Source organism: Pantherophis guttatus, chromosome 5, assembly GCF_059756535.1.
Source record: "Pantherophis guttatus breed Tessera chromosome 5, ASM5975653v1, whole genome shotgun sequence".
NCBI classification, from domain to species: domain Eukaryota; kingdom Metazoa; phylum Chordata; class Lepidosauria; order Squamata; family Colubridae; genus Pantherophis; species Pantherophis guttatus.
The window spans coordinates 16,990,228-17,010,584 of NC_142067.1; the positions used below are offsets into that span (position 1 = coordinate 16,990,228).

At 37.2% G+C, this 20,357-nt stretch overlaps 1 protein-coding gene across 8 annotated transcripts in view; it reads left to right on the forward strand.

Annotated features, from left to right (window-relative positions):
- Positions 1-20,079, forward strand: part of YAP1 (Yes1 associated transcriptional regulator) — an 83,763-nt gene extending 63,684 nt beyond the window's left edge. For 2 of the 8 annotated variants that reach the window (XM_034409031.3, XM_034409062.3), the window contains 5 exons: positions 1,372-1,565; positions 3,460-3,507; positions 12,727-12,854; positions 14,960-15,072; positions 16,075-20,079. In XM_034409031.3, coding sequence (XP_034264922.1) covers positions 1,372-1,565; positions 3,460-3,507; positions 12,727-12,854; positions 14,960-15,072; positions 16,075-16,313 — 722 coding nt within the window. In that variant the 3' untranslated portion in view covers positions 16,314-20,079. The remainder of the gene's footprint in view (positions 1-1,371; positions 1,566-3,459; positions 3,508-12,726; positions 12,855-14,959; positions 15,073-16,074) is intronic. The other 6 variants (XM_034409041.3, XM_034409071.3, XM_034409048.3 and 3 more) reach the window with 3 other exon arrangements.
- Positions 20,080-20,357: the final 278 nt, after the last annotated feature.

Here is a 20,357-nt window from a genome sequence, read left to right on the forward strand (position 1 = left end):
TTTGAGAAGGTTGGCTATAAACCAAGTTTATGGAGTCTGACCTGGTTTTTTTTCTCTCTCTCTTCAGTTGCTATTTTGAATTCAGTTTAATTCTTCCTTTAATTAAGCCATATTGTTCTGCTTGAAATAATATTGGAAATAATAAGGGTATCACTAAATATTAATCACATAATGTCTGCAAATATTACGGCCGTGTTCTGAGGACTTCCTTGGATACACAAACTAAATTTTGTACATGTATACTGATACTATGATTTCAATTTTAAACTCTCCAGGATTTATCTTTGTGCAGTATTGGCAATCTCTTTGAAATTCCGAGAGAGACAGAGAGTGACAGACAGACAAACAGACAGACAGACAGACAGACCCATCTGGATGGCCTTTATTAGAAGTATTAACAAGACAACTTTCTTTCCCTACTCATCTAGATTTTCCTCTGCAGCCTGTGAGATTTTTTAACATTATTATCCCTTCAGATTTAAACTTACGATGTGTGTTGGTGAACTCAAAACATAAATTTGCCTTTTTTCCATCTCATGTTAACATTATTGATTTGTACAGGTAGTCCTCGACTTATGACCAAATATTGAGCCCAAAATTTCCGTTGCTAAGTGAGATATTTGTTAAGTGAGTTTTGCCCCATTTTACAACCTTTCTTGTCACAGTTGTTAAGTGAATCACTGCAGTTGTTAAGTTAGTAACACAGTTATTAAGGAAATCTGGCTTTCCCATTGTCAGATTTCAAAAAGTATTTGACTCCAGGACACTGCAACACGGTCATAAATATGAGTCAGTTGTCCAGCACTTGAATTTTGATCACATGACCATGGGGATGCTGCAATGGTCATAAGTGTGAAAAATGGTCGCAAGTCACTTCTTTTCAGTGCTGTTGTACTTTGAATGGTCACTAAACAAACCTTTGTAAGTCGAGGACTACCTGTGTTTGCCGCTCATCTCACTGTGGGGCTACTCTAGTGTTAAAAATAGTAAACAAGATATATTTATACTTGCAAATGGGAATTCTTACTCTATTTCCTTTCTGACTTCTCACTTCCTGTTCTCAATGTTCTTTAATGTGAGGAAGCTATTATATTTGGCCCTAATTCTCCCTTTATTAAACCCATTAAGGCAGCGGCCTCCTACCTTTTGGGTACTGGGGACTGGTTGCATAGAGAGAGATTTTTCTGTGCATCCCATGATTGGGACTTCGCTTGTTTGCCCAGCCCAGTTTCTGGCATGGTGTGGACCGGTGCTGGTTCACAGCCTGGGGTTGTTGGGGTCCCCTGCATTAAGGCTTGTATATTCCAAAATGTTAGGATTTTGGGGGATAAGACTGCTTTACAGTGCCTGCTCTTTTGTTTGTTTCTACAGCTATGAACCAGAGAATCAGCCAAAGCGCTCCAGTGAAACAGCCACCGCCATTGGCCCCCCAAAGTCCTCCCGGCGGAGTCCTGGGAGGTGGCACTTCCAATCAACAGCAACAGATAAGACTGCAGCAGCTGCAGATGGAAAAAGAAAGGTTGCGACTGAAGCATCAAGAACTGCTTCGGCAGGTGAGGCCACAGGTTAGAAAACACCAACTTCCAACTCTAATACGATAATTTGTTGCTTATGCATGAGTGGCGTGCTTTTCAGCAGTGCAATTCTAGCAAGCATCGGTAGATAGAGGGAGTCGCAAAATCGTATAACTTGCCCCAGGAGGCGACAAATCAGACTCTTCGATACCTTTCGAAATATTTCTTTGTGACAGTTTGTGGTGCTGGGCTGTTTCTGGCATGGTGCTCTTTTCATTGCTGATAACTCTGCTTCCTGGACAACTTGCTGAGTAGCTCTGCAACTATATTAATGCTCTGCATGGTCAGAGCTCATCTGACTGAATTTTCCAGCTTTCATGATGGATGGCATGTGTGAATTTGGATCTGGTCTTGCTGTGTTTGTGAAGAGTATTGAAACTTTGGCCTTTGTGTAAAAAAAAAAAAGCAAACCCAAAGCTGTTCCTTTTTTTTAAGGACTTGACGCATTGTTCCATTTTCTGTCAATAGTCACCAGGGGATTTTGGAAGTTGTCAAGCAAGGCCTAAGGATATTGGCCCTGTTACCTATCTCAAGCATCTAGAACTTAAATATAAAAATATTTATCTTTTTAGGTATCATAATTTAAAAGTCCTTGAAGAATCCATGCTCCGCATATACCTAAACTGTTAAAAAAAGCCATCTAAGCCTGTTTCTGTTCAACAGATCTTGTGGAAGTGAATTCCATAAAATAATGAATTTTAGGAAACTTATCATCATAGTATTTTACTGAGCCGTCTTCCATGGATGTCGATTCTTGCAGAATGCACATGTCAATATGCTGATTACATTATGACTGTGTGCTTCATAAGAGAAAAAATGAAGGGGGGGGGGAATTCATCCATGTTAGGTAATGTTTATGTGGTAGCAGTAACGTTAGTAACTCTCAGAAGAGAACTTTAAAACGGATTAACCCAGGTCTTTTACTTCAGTTTAAATTTTGTTCTTTTAAACCAAAATACTTTTCTTAAAACGCTTAAATGTAAGCTGATTTGTTGCTTTTGCTTTTTTTTTTTTTTTTTTTGTAACCCTGGAGGTATGAGCCCAAAGAAACAATGAAGCTTACTTTCTAAAACCTTTGCTCTCAGCCATTGCTCAGCCACTGTCCTAGATCTTTTGCTAATGATTGATTAGCTCCTTGTCTCCAGTGCTTTGCATCATGTTTTGTGAGGGTTGTGGAGCATTGCAGATTCCCTAACTGCTTTTGGAGAATCTTTTTAAAACCTCTTTTTCCTTGCTTTTTGGGTGGTGGTTCTTGCATCAGGCAGTATTTTCCTTTTCTTGGAGATCACTTCTTCAGGCTTTTTGCCTTCATCATTCCTTGCTTTTTCTGCCCTTGTTCTAGAGGCAGTTAGACTTTATACTAAAATAATATTTAAAGGAATAAATACTCCATTTAAACTGGATCTTTATGGGATATCTCCTTTAAAAAAATGAGTTGCCTCTGGACAAGTTAAAAATAACAGCTTCCTAAGCTGAATTTTCTGAACTTTGCCTATAACTGCTTTGCTATTAATATCGAACAAATTCAAATGCCGCCAAGCCAGCATGCTTTTAGAAAAGGCTTCTAATTTGGGATTTCTTTTCTTCAATATCTTCTTCTCAAGAAGATAACTAACTTCAAGCCAGGCAGTGTCCAGACTACTTCTTTTTGTATGTTTAAGCAAAACATGTTCATGTGCTCTATAAGCACTCCTAAGCGTCTTATTCCATTATGCAGCAAACTTTGCCATCTCTTAACCACCTTATCCCTTGTCATCTGTGGCTGCTTTAGGAACTTCCCTCTTGAGAACCTTAAGAAGATGATGAGTAAAGTCAAGGTAGCCTAGCCATCCCTGTCATAAGACAAAAAAGTAATGTTGACCCATCTTATTTCTTTTACTCTTAGGCGTTGCGGAATATCAATCCCAGCACAGCAAATGCTCCAAAACGTCAGGTAGGCTCATAACAAATGTTTCAGCAAAATAAGAAACATTTTCTTTTGACTTAGATCAGCTGTGCAAGGTGCTTGGGTTTCATTTGTATTTTAATATACCCCGGCATGCCTAAAAAGCAGCTATGTGTATCTCATAAGCTCGCTTTTGGTATGTTTAAGAAATAATTGGTGGTTTCATAATGGATACCTTCACTTGCTCTGTCTCCCCACTCCTCCAACACATATATCCACAAACAACTTCAAGACGGTATGGTCATATTTGTCATTGCTGGTTTCAGGGATCCAAAGAAGGTGCTTAGTTTTCTAGTTCTCTCTTAGATTTGTGTAACTTTGAATTTCTAAAGCATGTAAACTGGCCTATAAAGCTAAGGATTCTGTTTCAGCTTTAAGAAGCTAAGTTGCCTCAACTGTTTTTTTTTTTAAACTTGGCAGCCAATCTTACAAATGTTCCTTCTGTAGAAAATAGGCCTAAAATTGAATATATCAAGTCCGCTGAATGTTTTAAAAAGATTTTAAAATTACGTTAACTGCCAATTCTCATTTTCAGATCTGCTGTGCAAATAAATATGTCACATTTAAATATTACCTCAGAGAAATCTTGTAATGGCCACCCTGTGATAATAGTGTTTCAAATGTTGCCAACTGAGTAGCTGGATAATAACATTGAATCTTATACTGGGCTATTTTAGGAATGAACCTCTATATGGAAGAATTTTGCTACAGCATTTTACTGGAAAATGTTTTGGGGTAAAGAAAATAGTAACGTACAGTTTCATTCCATCTGTCACATTTCTGGGAGAGTCTCACATTTTTATCTTTTCAGAAGCCTTCAGTAATATCATTATGATTTATCAAAGTTCAATTGATTTCAGTTATAGCCAAGGCAAAATTAAAGCCTGGTTATCTTGGTTGAAAATAAGTACTTATTCCTGGTATTGGATTAGGTTTTGTGTTTATCATATTATTCCTTCTGCCCTGTGTATAGAAACTGGCAGAATTAATGCAATGGTGCTATTTTAATTTTTACAGACATCCCAGTAACCAACTTTGTTTTAATCAGTGTTTGGACTGTGCTGTTTTTGTTTATTAGAGATGTTTTATTTTTCTGCATGCCATACACATATAGCTAAAAATAGCTAAATAATTTGAATTTTAATCAGGGTGGATAAAAATTTTAAAAAAATTAAAAAATGGATTTTTTTAATTTAAATTGGATTTTTTTTATTTTTATCAAATTTATTTTAATAAAATGCTTTTGGAGTAAAAATCTAAAAATAGTTTTCTATTTAAGATACATTAATAATTCAGTTTATTCAGCATGAAATGGAGCTTAGTTATGTAGCATGAGGCTGTATATTGTGCAATATTGGGACTGTCGGTGAGTCAACAGCAGGTCAGAGGAGGAGCTGCTACAGGACAGAGATGACAGTTGATCTTTAAAAATTATGATTTAAATCAAGCCTTTTTACTAGTGATTTAAATCATGATTTAAGTCGATTTAAATCAAATCCACCCTCATTTTAATATATGACTTCGATGTAAAGCTTATTCAAAAATCATATTTAAAATGTCTTATTAGTGGTTCTTCATTAAATTCAATGAAGTATTTAGTAGGATATAAAAAGATTCTGGATCATGTAAAAATTCTGGATCCTATACAGCTTCTATATTAATACCTTCGATGAAAATCAGGGAAGAATAGCTATCAAATCTGCAGATGCCAAAAATTAGGTGGGATAGTTAATAGCTTAGAACAGAGGTTCTCGTAGTAGTGTTTTGCCCATGAGTGAAACCAAAGATTTCCATAGAGATAGTAGGTAGCCAAAAATAAATGTTAACTACCTACTTTAAAAATTATGTTTATTTACTACATGTTATACGCCCACTTAATCCAGCAAGGATCAAAGTAGCTTACATCAATAGTCACACAGTGAGAGTATGCAATATTAAAATAGCAACAATCATTACCAACAAGATGGAGAAGAAGCAGCCTGAGGAACAGCAACAACATCCAACCTATAGGAAGCTTTCCCTCATCACTGATCTATACCAGGGTTCTTTGGAAAAACCAAATTGTAAGAAGTTTCTCAAAAAAGAGGTAAGATGTGAGCCAACCTAATCTATTTCAGATCTTAAACTATATATCAGAGTGATTTTCAAGGTGCCCACTAAGATTTGCACAAGCAGAGCCCAGAATCCAGGGCAAGCTTTGAAAGGTATAGGCCAGGGGTCTGCAACCTTAAACACGCAAAGAGCCATTTGGACCCGTTTCCCACACAAAAGAAAACACTGGGCATCACAAAACCTGGTGGGCATGACCAACTCGACATCACTCACTTCCACCAGTCATATGACCCCCCCTAGCCACGCCTACCCAGCCGGTCATTAAGGCAGAGAACTGGTTGTTAAAAAACACTGGAAACCACAAAACCCTTTTGACATCTTTCCCCCCCCTCTCTCTCCCTCCCTCCCTCCTTCCCTCTCCCCCTCTCTCTGTATCTCTCTGTCTGTGCCCTGGCCGCTTCTCCATCCCCCACAGTCGCCCTTCTCAAGCAAGTCGAGGAGTGACTGGGAGGGGAGGGTGAGGGGTGGGGCCAGCCAGTGGTGGGATCACCCGACAGGGAGCCACAGCAGAGGGCGCAAAGAGCCGCAGGTTGCTGACACCCACTATAAGCAAATCAAGGGTTGTATCAAAACCTACTGCCAATTGCCTAGAACAGGGGTGTCAAACTCAAGGCTCGGATGCCGGATCCGGCCTGTGCGGTGCTTAGATCTGGCTCATGGAGCTGCCTTGGAAACAACAATGGACCGGCCCGCGGTTCCTCTACCAGCAAAAACGGAGCTCAGGAGGGCCGCGGGTGACCCGAGCTCTGTTTTTGCTGGCAGAGGGTTTAGGAGGCCATCTCAGCCGAAAACAGAACTCTGGATTCCATTTTCACTGACCACAGCGCCCTAGACACAATTGACGTCGAGCTGGCCACGCCCACCCAAAATCAAGCACAACCCTGATGTAGCCCTCAATGAAATCGAGTTTGACACCCCTGGCCTAGACCAAAGTAATCAGATTTTGGAAACTGTAACCCCTTTGCCCTTAACTTGCTTGCAACCTTCCCAGATGGCTGAAAGCCGTTGTTTTAAAACCCTGCTTTAAAATACAAGTTTTAAGTCTATAAGTTAGACTTTTCTATCTCGATAAGTTGAAAAAAACTTCAGAAGTGGAACTAGTTAACTAAAAGATGTGTTGAAAAAGAGACTAATCCATCAGGGACACTTTAATTTGGATTTCCGAACTGAACAGTACATAAATTACTGCTTCCTATTCTAGAATTCCTAATAATAAATAATTGAATACAAATGTTTAAACAGATTCAGCAGAAAGGTGTTAGCATCATGCAGTGGCTTCAGCAACTCAGCTATAGAGAAAGAAAATGTGGTTAACTTAAAGTCTTAAGAATACAACTTGACAATTTTTAATAAATATTTTTTGAAGAAGTCAGAAAGAAGAATAATGGAAATAATGTACCGTCTTGATAGATACAGGCTTATAAACCTGGAAGACTATTTAAAAATGCAGTCTGAAATGACCATAGAGAGTACAGTCCACAAAGGATGCTATCATATTAGTTGGTGTAATAATATATAGCTCAGGTAAGACCTTTCTGGATATGGCAGTTATATTAAATAAATGATTTGCCTTGATCTTAAACTGATCGTTTGAAATAACTGAGACAGTTGCAGATAAGTAACTGGTTAGTGGAAATAATCTAGGGATCAGTATGATAGACATCTTTGCAATGTTCTTAAATTTATTCTTAAATACCATTTGGGGAAAACAGTGCTAATTTGCACTGTTCTCCTTCTGAGACCAACAAATCAAGCCCAATTTATATGTAGTTAAAACCATTGTACTTGAATTATTTCATGCACCAAAGATCTAAACTTCTCTTTATTAAACTCATTATGTTCACAACTCTATGCTGTTGTGAACAGTGAGACTGTGTGCTCTGTCAAGATTTTGGTGTAAGACTGATCTCATCTGTGTTGAATTTCCTGGCAAAATGTGTATTAATGTTTTTAATAAAAGTGCGTATGATCACAAGTCTGTTTGTGATGTTCCATCTTCTCCAATGTGGCTCAACCTTTTGCCAGACCTCAAAAGCACATACTACTAATTCCACATCACAGTGCTATGTGTTGACTGTGGGAGGACTAATGAGAGGGATTCTTGAATACTAAGTATTGTATCTGAATACGGAAGAGTTGGTTATAGAAGTATTACAGCAGGCCATACAGAATCCTGATTTATACAGATTTAAAAAAATAAACAGGGTATGAAAAAACTCCTGTTGTAGCTTCATGCAAGATGATTGGTCCAATTAAATATCTACAAATGGTGAAACTAAGTCCTGGGATAGATATTTATTGATGTCTCATGTTATTTCAAAATCAATGTGAGTAGGACAAATGTTGTATTCAGGAAATGCTGTAATGTGATTAGGAGATAGCCATCTGCCTGATCTTGTCTGATTTCAAAAAGCTAACTGAATTACATTTACTTAGTAATTGGATGTAGGATCAAGAAACTGCAGGCTTATAAGTAAGACTCTGGAATTGAGATTATCTCAGAAAATGGCTTTGGTAAACCCATTCCATATTACTGCCAAGAAAACTACATAGACCATCAAATCACCAATGATGGAGTTTGACTTGGATATTTTATATTTTTTTTACCTAATTAAAAAACAGCCTTCAAATGTTTGCTCGTAAATGTTGCTGACTCTCAAGCAAAAGAATGAAAAATAATCTACATAATCTTAATTGTTACTATAATTACTTGCTTGAACCATTGGTTACTTTTGTTCATAATCTCATTCTGGATAAACTTCTGAAAGTTTAAAGTAGGATTCTTGACTATTTATCTGTCCATATTTATTTAAATATGTAATAATTGGTAGAAGCCAGCAGTGTCTTAGTCTTCTTGGATTCCAGAGGATTACAATCTTAATCTGAAATTAAATTTTTCATTTTGTGTTCTTACTTTTTTGCTATCCAAAATATGAAGCTGGATTACATAAACTCCTGTTTTAGGGCAAGATTCCTTTATGGTTATTCATAACATTGTGAGTGCGTACTTTTTAGTATATTAGAAGCAATAATCTGACCACTTCAGCATATAATCTAATGAAAAGTTTTGAGAGCTCACTTCAGCAATGAAACCATTGTAAAGAAAGTTGGTTCAGATGATATGGCAGCAATTAACTTCTAATTATTACTGGGAGTTGCTTACTTGTAGAAATATCCGTGTTTCCCTGGAAATAAGATTGGGTCTTATATTAATTTTTGCTCCAAAAGACTCATTGGGGCTTATTTTCTGGTTAGGTCTTGTTTTGGGGGAAATAGAGTATTACATGCATCTGTCTGGTTGACGATCTTAACTGGGGCTTATTTTTGGGGTAGGACTTATGAGCATCCGGAAAAATCATGCTAGGGCTTATTTTCCAATTGGGTGTTATTTTGGGGGAAATGGGTAGTAATATCAAGGCTGCAGTTTCATGTGAAATCACAGGTTCTTTTGATTAAAAATAACTTAGATTAATGAGTCAAAGCAGTAGTTGATAACTAATAGCTCGTCTAACAGAAAAAAACTTGCCCCAGAATACCTCAAAGCTGCATAAATGGAACAGCCCTCTGAAGATTGCAGTCCTGGGTATCCCTTTGATTCCAGTACATAAGCCTGTTTTTGTCATTGTTGCTTTCCTCAATTCCACCCTTACTCATTTTTACCATGTTCATATTCAGTCAGATCCCACTCTGTCTATGTGACATCTGTTTGGTCACTTTCAGGGCCTCTGGAACACCAGGACTAGATTGGTGTCAATGTCTAGAAAAGCCTCTAAAAATAAAAGGGCCAACAGCCTAATAGATTTATTTTGGCTTGAATCTAAATATTCTTTAGCCTGTGGAAACTATGAGTCTTCCGTAGTTCAGCTTAAAGTCATTTGAAAGATTCCATTCATATTTGGGGATTCTATTCTTTATACTCACTTGCTTCTGATTGGTAATATTAACGTCTGCATTGATATAAAAAAAGTGAAAATTATAAAAATGGAAACATAGCCATGGTAGTTTAGAACTTGAGTGTGGGTTTTTTTTTTAATTCAGTAGACATAGCCACCGAGTTACCAAGCACCTATGGGCAACTAACAATGTCAAAAAGAAAAAAAATCAGTAATAAGCCAATAAATCAGTAGAATGCAGAATAATTCACAGAAAAACATTGAAACATTCTGGCAGCTCACATAATATCCTAGCTCAGGGCTGAGGAAAGAACCAGGACTTCAGGTACCGAGAAAAAGTGTTGCACCATAATAATAATGTTTTCAGTTTTAATTTGGATTCCTTATCTGTAATTATTACAGGTAGTCCTTGACTTATAACGGTTCATTTAGTGACCATTCAAAGTTACAACATCACTGAAAAAAGTGACTTATGACTGTTTTTTACACTTACGACCGTCATAGCATCCCCATGGTCATGGGATTTACATTCAGATGCTTGACAACTGACTCACATTTATGACAGTTGCAATGTCCCAGGGTCATGTGATTTCTTTTGTGACCTGAGAAGCAAAGTCAATAGGAAAACCAGATTCGCTTAGCAACTGTATTCCTAATTTAAGAACTGCAGTGATGCACTTAACAAATGTGGCGGGAAAAGTCGTAAAATGGAGCAAACTCACTTAACAAATTTCTCACAACATAAATTTTTAACAACATAAATTTTGGGCTCAATTGTGGTTGTAAATTGAGGACTACCTGTACTAGTTCTTAACCTCTTTTTTTTTTTTTTTTTTAAGCTACTTTTAATTTATGGAGATTTCTCTTTTGCAAATACTCCTTTTTTTCCACATAGAACTTTATTTTAATCTGCAACTTTTTTATATTCCAGAAAATACATCCCAAATAAATAATGTGCCAGTACAATGATGTTGTTATTGTCCATGGTATCAGAATCTGAACTCTCATGACACATATTACATTTATGGAAACTAATACATATACTTAATAGATGTCATTTATTATTTCCAATCTTGAATATCTCAGTTTCATAGAGTTGGTAAATAAATAGGATATGTAAAAAATCAAGCAGTATCAGAAATCTGTCACATATTATCTGTTCTATATTAGAAGGCTTAATGGCATTTATAAGCAAATAAATGAATATAGGGGTATGATCTATAAACAATTGTCACAAACACATATAAATTATTTAATAATTATGTTGTTAATAGGTGGTTTTGGAATTGTATTTGTACTCCACAATTGATACTGTGTTTTAATCTAGACTGCTCTCCAGCATAACCCTATTGCAGTATTTGTCACTACCAAATATTTGCTGATTTAATAACTAATCTTTTTTGAAATCTTTGGATTTGATTCTATAAAACATCACTATAAAATACAAAATTTTCACACTGCAAGGACAAAATGTTAAAAGAAGGTTATTATATATTTCAAGATTAGCAAAAAAAAAAAAAGATGAATTTCTGACTCTCAAAAAATAGCATTTAAAGTGCAGTTGGACAGTATTCAAAAGTCTAAATTCATCTTTACAGTAGCTCCTCTATGGATTTGATAGATTATTTTAACTTGGTTTATAAAGTCATGTGTTAAAAATTATGTACAAAACAAAGTGTTAAATCTTAATTTTTTTAATGCCAATTAGAAACTTTTGACTTCGTTTTTGTTTTTTTTAAGTAATGAGGAAATAATAATTACCAGGCAGATTTTTTCCAGACTTCGTATTCAAACATTAACTAAAACCTGAATCCTTTCAGTATCTTTTTGATTTATGAATTAAAATATCAAGTTTCAAAGCCTTGCATTGGATTATATATTATATGTTAATTCCATGATTAAGAAATCATATTACAATGCTTTTTATTCAGCTGCCTTTAAACCAGAATGGTCTGCGTGTTTTGTTTCTATCCAGTGTTATCTTTTATTCTGCAAACATTAATTTCATGAGGATCTTGTTGAACATAGTGGGCAATTATGAATTACTTTTTCCTTCTTGGTATTGTGCAAGTTAAAAGCCATGTTAATGTTTATTAAGAATGAAGGTGAGTAATATTTGAGGAGCCATTGAAGGATGATGTCTCACCATCCTCATTAAACCTGTTGGTGCATGTCCCCATTTCTAAAGCTGCTGACACCACCAGGTAACTTCCTACGTTTCTGATGGCAGAACTTTGGCAAACTTCCCATCGTTCAAACTGGCCCTTCCCATCTCTTAAACTAGCAAAGCAAATCCCTTTTTAACTTCATAAGAACTTGAAATATCTCCTGTGTCGTTACCATTCACATTGTCTTTGACGTGCCCATCCCTCCTGTTATGTCTCAGGTTCTTTTCCCTGCCTCGATTTATTTATTTTTTTTCTCCAGCTCCACCGTTTAAGTTGTCTCTCAAATTATTTGTCACTGTGCCACGATAAGGAGTGTGTATGTACAAAAAAAGGAATCCCGATGGTAAAAATGTGAGGTAAATGGATGAGAGTCGAGTAATAACACAATGAGTTCTGATGACTCTGATCAAAGGCTTACTTAGTTCATCCTTCTGTTCTCGCACCTGCCAACCAGATGCCTCTTGGGAAATTTAGAAGTAGGAGATCAGTACTTTACATTAGTACTTTCCCACTTACTGTATTTTTCGCACTATAAGACACACCTGACCATAAGACACACCTAGGTTTAGAGGAGGAAAACAAGAAAAAAAATATCAGACAGAGCCTGAGAGGACCACAGATAGGTGTCCTCTCATGTGCCAGCTTTGCCTATTGACTCCTGCATTGCGAAAAAGATACAGAAGAGGCAGGCAATGACAAAGACAGAAGAGGCGGGGTTCAGCACTGTAAAAGGACCCCGCCGCCGAGACCCAGCTGCTATTCACCAAAGGACCAGCTCCATTTCCACACACTTTTGGGAGGGGGGAGTGTGTCTTATGGAGTGAAAAATACGGTAATTTCCCTAACAGCTGATATTCAGGGGCGGACCTATGTGACTGATGTTGGACGTAGCCTATAAAATGCCATGAGTACCGTAGCAATAACTGATGACTGGTAAGAGACTTGTCCTAACTTTTGAAACATAGCTTAGCACCAAACAAATAGCACCAAACCTTGAATGTGAGTTATGAATACAGTCATTTCTTAATTGGCAGGAATTGGCTCTCCGTAGTCAGCTTCCCAGTATGGAACAAGATGGCACCCAGAATCGAGTATCCTCTCCCGGAATGTCTCAAGAACTCAGAACAATGACCACAAATAGCTCAGATCCCTTTCTTAACAGGTTAGTGGCAGTAGCTACCAGTGGTTTCATTTCACCAAAGCTAATGATTTTTCAAATTCTGTTTGGTTTCTGTAATCCTCTGTTTGGGACTTTGGTCTGTTCCAAGAACCGCAGCTGTAAAAGGATCTTGTCTTACAGGGCAAATCCAGTTCATTCTCGTATTTCCCCCTCCCCCACCCCCACCCCCACCCCAAAAAAGGCTGAAGATTGAAATCTGTGGAAGTCAACTGTTCAGACTTGTAGGAAAGATTTGTCTTCAAAGTTGTAACGTGTTCTCCCAGGCACAAGTCAATTGGTGCAAAGCGACTCAGAAAACCTTTTCAAAAACTAGCCCTGAATTTGCTGTGGGGCTCTCTTAAAGGAGTTTGCATTCTTCCTGATTTTAATTTTATTCTTTACAGCACTGACACACAGGAAATGGTGATAAGATTTAGCATATCATATTACAAGGCAAGCAGGCTGTTTTTTTCTGGTGTTAATTTGTGAGGCCTCTGGTTACTAGTTAACAGGGTCATGTGTTTTAATGCTTCTAATTATTGAATAGATAAGGTTACAAATGGGACATCAATGCACGCAAACAACTGAAAAGAAGTGCTGGCTATTGTTGGTTACTTAGATATTGTTTCATTCCAGGACTGGAGTCTTATTTTTCAAATATAAGTCGACCAACAGAAGAAAATTACTGCTTTTTAATGAAATTTGCCATTTCTCCTTGCCCTACTATCATATAAATAATATTTTCAGAATTTTCTCAATGGCAGTCCTACAAAATTCTAAATTCAAGTATAAGGACTACCATAACTAAACTCTGAATATATCTGGAGCCCTTGTGAATGCTATATGTCTTTGTATGTTATAGTTAAAATGTCAGCCATTGTGGAACAAGTGCATTTTTAAAATACAGGCTGTCCTCGACTTACAACCACAAATGAGCCCAAAATTTCTTTTGCTAAGCGAGGCATTTGTTAAGTATATTTTGCCCCATTTTACAATCTTTCTTGCAGTTATTTAATAGCAATAGGAATGGCACTTAAACTTATATACCGCTTCACAGTGCTTTACAGCCCAATCTAAGTGGTTTACAGAGTCAGCCTATTACCCCCAACAAGTTGGGTCCTCATTTTACTGACCTCGGAAAGATGGAAGGCTGAGTCAACCTTGAGCCTGATGAGATTTGAACTGCCAAATTGCAGGCAGGCAGCAGCAGAAGGTTGCAGTACTGCATTCTGACCACTGCACCACCGCAGCTCAACTTGTTTGTCATATGAATCTGGCTTCCCCATATACCTTGCTTGTCAGAAGGTCACAAAAGGGGATCACATGATCCCAGGACACTGCAACCGTCATAAATATGAACCAGTTGCTAAGCATCTGAATTTTTATCATGTGACCACGGGGATCCTGCAACAGTTGCAAGTGTGAAACAAAGTCACAAGTCACTTTTTCAGTGCCGTTGTAACTTTGAACCGTCACTAAACGAACTGCTATAAATCGAGGACTAACTGCACACTTTTGCAGTGGGGCAGTCAGCATAATAATGTGTAAACTAAATTGCATTTTTGTTTGTTTATGCAAATTTGATACTGCTTCAGTCAATTGACTCGAACCAGGTTACAGACAACAAATACAAATTAGAAACATATTTAGATTAGAATTCTCAAGAACACATGAGCAAATTAGAAGGCATTGCCAACTTTTTTAAAAAAAATGTTGCCCTGACGGAGCTCTGTCATTACTAACTCCTATGAATTTATTAATTTTTTTTTTATTAAAAGTCACACAGACCTATTTACCATTTTAGAAGATTGCAGCATCAATAGCATTCCAGAAGTTATATGTGGTGGCAGCAAAGATTAGTCAAGGTTGTGGACGAAATTTATTGTGCTGGGAATGGATGCCACATGCTATACTGTATGCTGCATTGTGGGAATTGAGACCTGCAGAATTGAACGTTTAAAGAATTCTCCTTCATAGATTTGTTTTAATATGTGATTTTACGAGGGGAATATCATTCAACCCTGACTGTGAAAATGAACGCTTTTGATGATAAATGCTGGCTGTTCTTTCCATCAGTAACTTAAATTAACATAACATTTCCCTTGCAGTGGAACATACCACTCCAGAGATGAGAGCACAGACAGTGGCCTCAGCATGAGCAGTTACAGTGTTCCTAGAACTCCAGATGACTTCCTTAATAGTGTTGATGAAATGGATACAGGTGAGGGTCATTTCCTTCCAGTTGCTGTCTGGCTGATGCTTCTTGTACCTTGTTTAACCAGCAGTAAGATGGAGGGTGGGGGGTGTTGGTTGCAGTAGAATAGATACTAGTGAGACAGTGGAATTGTTAGGAGACAAAAAGGTACATTAACATTAGTTTCCTCAGAGAACAAGGAATTCAACTATATGTCTCACAGCATTTTGTCCGAATCTTATTGTTTGTAAACGGGGGGAAAAATCCCTTTGGATTTGTAGTGATTTTGACAGCAATCTTGTATTATGTCTTCTTTAGTTATGTGCTCAAATATGACTCTGAAAGTTCATGATGATGTCTTTAGTTTAAAATGGTCTGGATATTTTTGAGCTGCAAATCTGAACCATTTCCTAATTTACTGCTGCAGAAGTTCTGCAGCCTGGCTCCGTGGTTTCAGTTTTTAAAGTTCCATGTTTCCCTTCAGATTGATAACAAACACCATTAAAAATTATTCCGACTGCAATCATGCAGCTTATAGTGTTGTTTATTTAATCCTTTTATATTATTTATAAAACATTTTTTTTTAACCTTAATCTTGAAAATATTTCCAGAATGTCCTACAAGGTCAGTCATAAGACAATTGCTGTTTTGCAATACAAAACAACATCATGCTAAAAAGAAAGGCATGGGGAAAAAAACAAGTAGAGGTTTTAAATTGATAACTCTCCTTTTAAGGCAGACAGACCTTTTATTGTGGGCTGCTGGAAGCTTCAGAAGAGAAACCTCGCTTTGATTTTTCTCTTCCTTGAGCAACAGTTGTTGAACGTTATCTCAGAATGGATTGGCAGTTGTTCTTGGTATCAGTAGATGCCTTCCTTTCGTCAAAGGAGTTGTTCCAGTAGGGGGTCTCCATGATTTAAGATGTTGTGCTGATGCTCCATAGGGTGAGGGTGGCTTCAAATTATCAGTATTAAGAGCCACTTAAATATATATGCTTAATGCCCTGCTTTGCATTCATTGTGTATCTAGGTGACACTATCAACCAAAGCTCCATCCCCTCCCATCAGAACCGTTTTCCAGACTACCTTGAAGCCATTCCGGGGACTAACGTGGACCTTGGAACACTGGAAGGCGATGCAATGAATATAGAAGGAGAGGAACTTATGCCAAGCCTACAAGAAGCTTTGAGCTCCGATATCCTTAATGACATGGAATCTGTGCTGGCAGCCACCAAGCTAGATAAAGAAAGCTTTCTTACCTGGTTATAGGGGCCTCAGGGAGATGGAATTTGAAATCTTTGAAGGATCTAAGGAGATAAGACATGTACCTTTGTTGAAAACGGTATCATAAAGGCATCTTGGCTTATGATCAGAGAGAAAAACATTTTACTGAACAAAATACTTCAGATTTTGTCGATCCAATGTTTTGTTCTTTTTTTTTCTTTTGGCCAATCGCTGCTGTTATATCGCTGACCTCTTTCACATTGACTCTGAAGAATTCTGTTGTTGTTTTTTTTCTGTTGCAACTACTGTTCAGCGTGGTGGTAATGGACAGGGAGAGAATGGAAAAGTTGGGAGAGAAAGAGAGAGAGAGAAAGAAAGAGACCAGCTATATTTCTGGATTATGTCTACCATTCCTTTTGCCCTGCTTTCTGTTTGCTTGTCCTTTTCTTTGACTAAGGATGTTGGGGAGCTTCAGTTTTTGTGTGTTGGCAGAAAAACAAAATAACCCTTAACTGGCCCAGCAAGCCAAAAATGACATATCTGATAGGGGGTAGGATGTGGGGGGGGGGGGGGCGGCGGGAGTCCATACCAATTTAGAAATAAAGTATAAAATGTTTTATTGTTGGGCACAAATTATCAGACATTTTAGTGTTGGATACAGTTCTTCATGCTGCTTGATCTATATTGAACAATATATTGGCATATTGACACATGCCAAGGACGGCTGTTGGATTGTGCCCACTGGCAGCTTCTTAATTCCCTCAGTTAGTTTGCTCACATTTTACAGCATCATAAAGAAACCCTTTTATACAAAAACATGGGTCGTGATTGTTGCCTCTTTAGCTTGTTTTCCAAATTTTAGATCTATTTTTAATTATAGCAGTAGATTAGAAAAGGAACTTTTTCTGGTTCTGTTGTATGTATTTGTTGTTTCTGTTTTAATATTTTTAAATACCGGTAGTGAAATCTAAACTTCCTGACTTTACCTAGTCTTATTTAAGTCTGAATGGGTTTTTTTATACTAAGCTAGTATAGCCAGTTAATATCAGTAGTTCTATGTTTTACTTACAGCTTTTAAAAAGATAACCTTGAATGTATTCATTAGATTAAAGAACCATTGGCTTAAGTTTCACCCCTATATCCAGAATTCAAAGAAACTTCCTTTTCTTGCAGAATTCTTTACCTAAATGTACTTATTTCGACATTAGTCTCACATATTCTGGAAGGAGTTTTTAAAGTTTCTAACATTTAACATTTAAAATAAATTTAAAAATGGCCAACTGTCTGGCTTTTACTCTGAGCTTTGAACACAGTAAACCTTACACTGAGTTTTTAATTAAAGAACAGTTTTCGTCATTGTTGGGAGAGCTTTTTAATTTTGATGAAATTGTTGACTTGAGAATCAAGTGTCCCCAATGAAAAGAAAATGATGCTTTCCTGTACATGATACTGTCTGCACTGTCAGGTGAGTTTACAATATTAGCAATGGAAACACTAAAGTTAAACTGTATCAAAAGCATACTGAAAAATAGGTCTATTGTACACTTAGAAGACTGTAAAGATATGTGATAGATAGCCACATGAGCATGTAGTTGGCCATGCATTTTAGTTGTAGCGATTAGCACTGAAGTCAAAGAGTGAGTATATATCTATAACTTTACTTTTAGCAGGAATGGATTATTCTCAAAGTTGTCTGTAGCAAGATATTCCGTATTCTGTAGTAGTCTGTAGGTGATATTCCGAAGAGTATTTTTAATGAACAAAATGCCCATGTTGAAATATAAGCTATGATGCCTTTTTCTTTTTCCTTTAAATGCATTGGCACCGATAAGTGCCTTGGAGGTCTGTCAACATTCCCATTAATTTGTTGCCTTTATTGCAAGAGTTTATAATATTAACCATCAAGAAAAGTTTAAACCTGAAATTCAGTATATAATTTTCAGACTAGGACAGGGGTGTCAAACTCAAGGCCTGGGGGCCGAATCCGCCCTGCGGGGTGCTTAGATCTAGCCCACGGGGCCGCTCTGGAAACAGCAGAGGGCTGGTCCACAGTGCCTCTGCCAGCAAAAACAGAGCTCGGGGGCCCTTTTTCTCTGGCACAGTGCTTGAGCCACCACAGGCGCCCCCAACATGAGTGACATTGAGTTGGCCACGCCCACCCTGGCCACGTCCACTCCGGCCCTCTGAGGTCAAACACAATCCTGGTGCGGCCCTCAATGAAATCAAGTTTGACATCCCTGGACTAGGACATGCTTTTTTAAAAAAAAATTGGACGGAGTCCAGTTCTTTGCTGAAGTTGGTAAAAGTTATTTCCATTTGATGTCTTGTGAATCAGGAAATGCCCTGTCCCTCGGGCACCACCTGTTCACCCTCCAAATCTGCTCTAAAGAGATTGGCTCTTTTGGGAAAGATTTTGTGGGTACATGGAAGAGAAGTCAAGAAGTGTAATGCTGGGTTTCAGCCATGTGTCTCTTTTTAGTTGACATGAGGATGAAGTTAAACAGTTGCAGCCCTGAGTTTTGTGTATGCCGATAAGCCACAGCTTAACGAATTATTTTTCTTCTGCGATGCCATATCAACCTCCAAGTCAGTGAACATGGGAATGGGGTCATATGAGCAGATTCTCAGTCCCACTAAGAGGATTCCTCTGTTTTTTTACTTCCCCACCCTTTCCAAGAAATACTTGAAAGCCAACTGAACCTAACTACAAATTGATTCAAATAGTGTTCCAAACGGGAGAAAGGGTGAGAAATGCTGAGGTCTTGCATTTGGTTTTTTTTTTCCATACATGGGAGGACCATCTGTCCCTGTTTGAATATCAAATAGGAACTTCTGAATTCCTGTACCCAGTAATCGTTCTTGGTTGCTTTACTTGGTTACAGCTTTAAAGTTGGAATATTTTTCCCCCTAATTTTTCCTCCTTGTACACTACACTACACAGCTCAAACTATATTTGAGTAGCACTGCTAGAGAAGTACTTACCTAAAACTCTTCTTGAATTTCTCTTAACACTAAGCCTTCTGTACAGTACTCTAGTTACTCTTTAAGCCTGTTTATTAGGTGAGAAACGTGCCTTAGCAATCACTCTGTACTGTTGGCAGAAGAAAAACAAACTAGATGCTATTACACATTTTTTTTTTTATTCAAATCTATTGTTTGACAAAGTGGCTTACTCTTTTTAGGGTATTGAAATGCGAAAGAAAAAAAAAGTGTTATAGGTAGTATTTTGTATTGACTGGTGTATATATTTAAACAGATTTACTGTCCTAACTTTATGGCTTCTAGATATTTTTTTAAGTATCGTGTGTTCAAAATGCAATGAAAGCTTATGAATTCTTGTGTATGTTTGGCAACATGCTTTGAAAAAAATATACTGTTTCGATAAATCATGTGGATTCACAGTTGTACCAATCAGTGTTGGAGCTCAAGCAATGCAAAGTTAAGAGCAATTAATGGTACCCTATCTTTTGCACATATGGAAAATCCATATTAAAATGACTTCACTTGCAATCATGGGTGGGGGGGAAGCACGACTTTTTATACAAGACGTGGATTCGTCCGTTTGTCTAAGGTGATACTTTTTCCTTTGGGTGAAGAACTTCTATATTTTAAAACGTTTTCTGTTAGAGAACTCTGAAACACAACTCTCAAATATATATAGTTATAAATGTTATATTTTCTTTAGGTGTAAGAGCATGCCTATGTTAGATACCGTAGTAAATCCTGTTACATTATTTTCTTTTATGTAATGAATTTTTCACTGCTTTTTTTGTTTTGTTTTACATGATATAAATATATACTTTGCGCTTAACAATGTGTTTGTTTTATTTTTTAAATATTTATATTTTTAACATTAAACACATCCTAATGCTAATAAAACCCTAATATGAGCAAATTTGCACCCATAAACTGACAGGTAATTTAAAATAATGACCGCGGAGGGGGGAGTGTTTTTGGTTTTAATTTATAATCATATTCGAAGACAACAATCGTTGTATATTCTCAAGAAATCCAAGTAATTTAAGAAATGTAAGTTTGGCTGGCAAGGTTAAACAAAGCTATCAAGGTGGTACTTTGCGCATTCAAAGT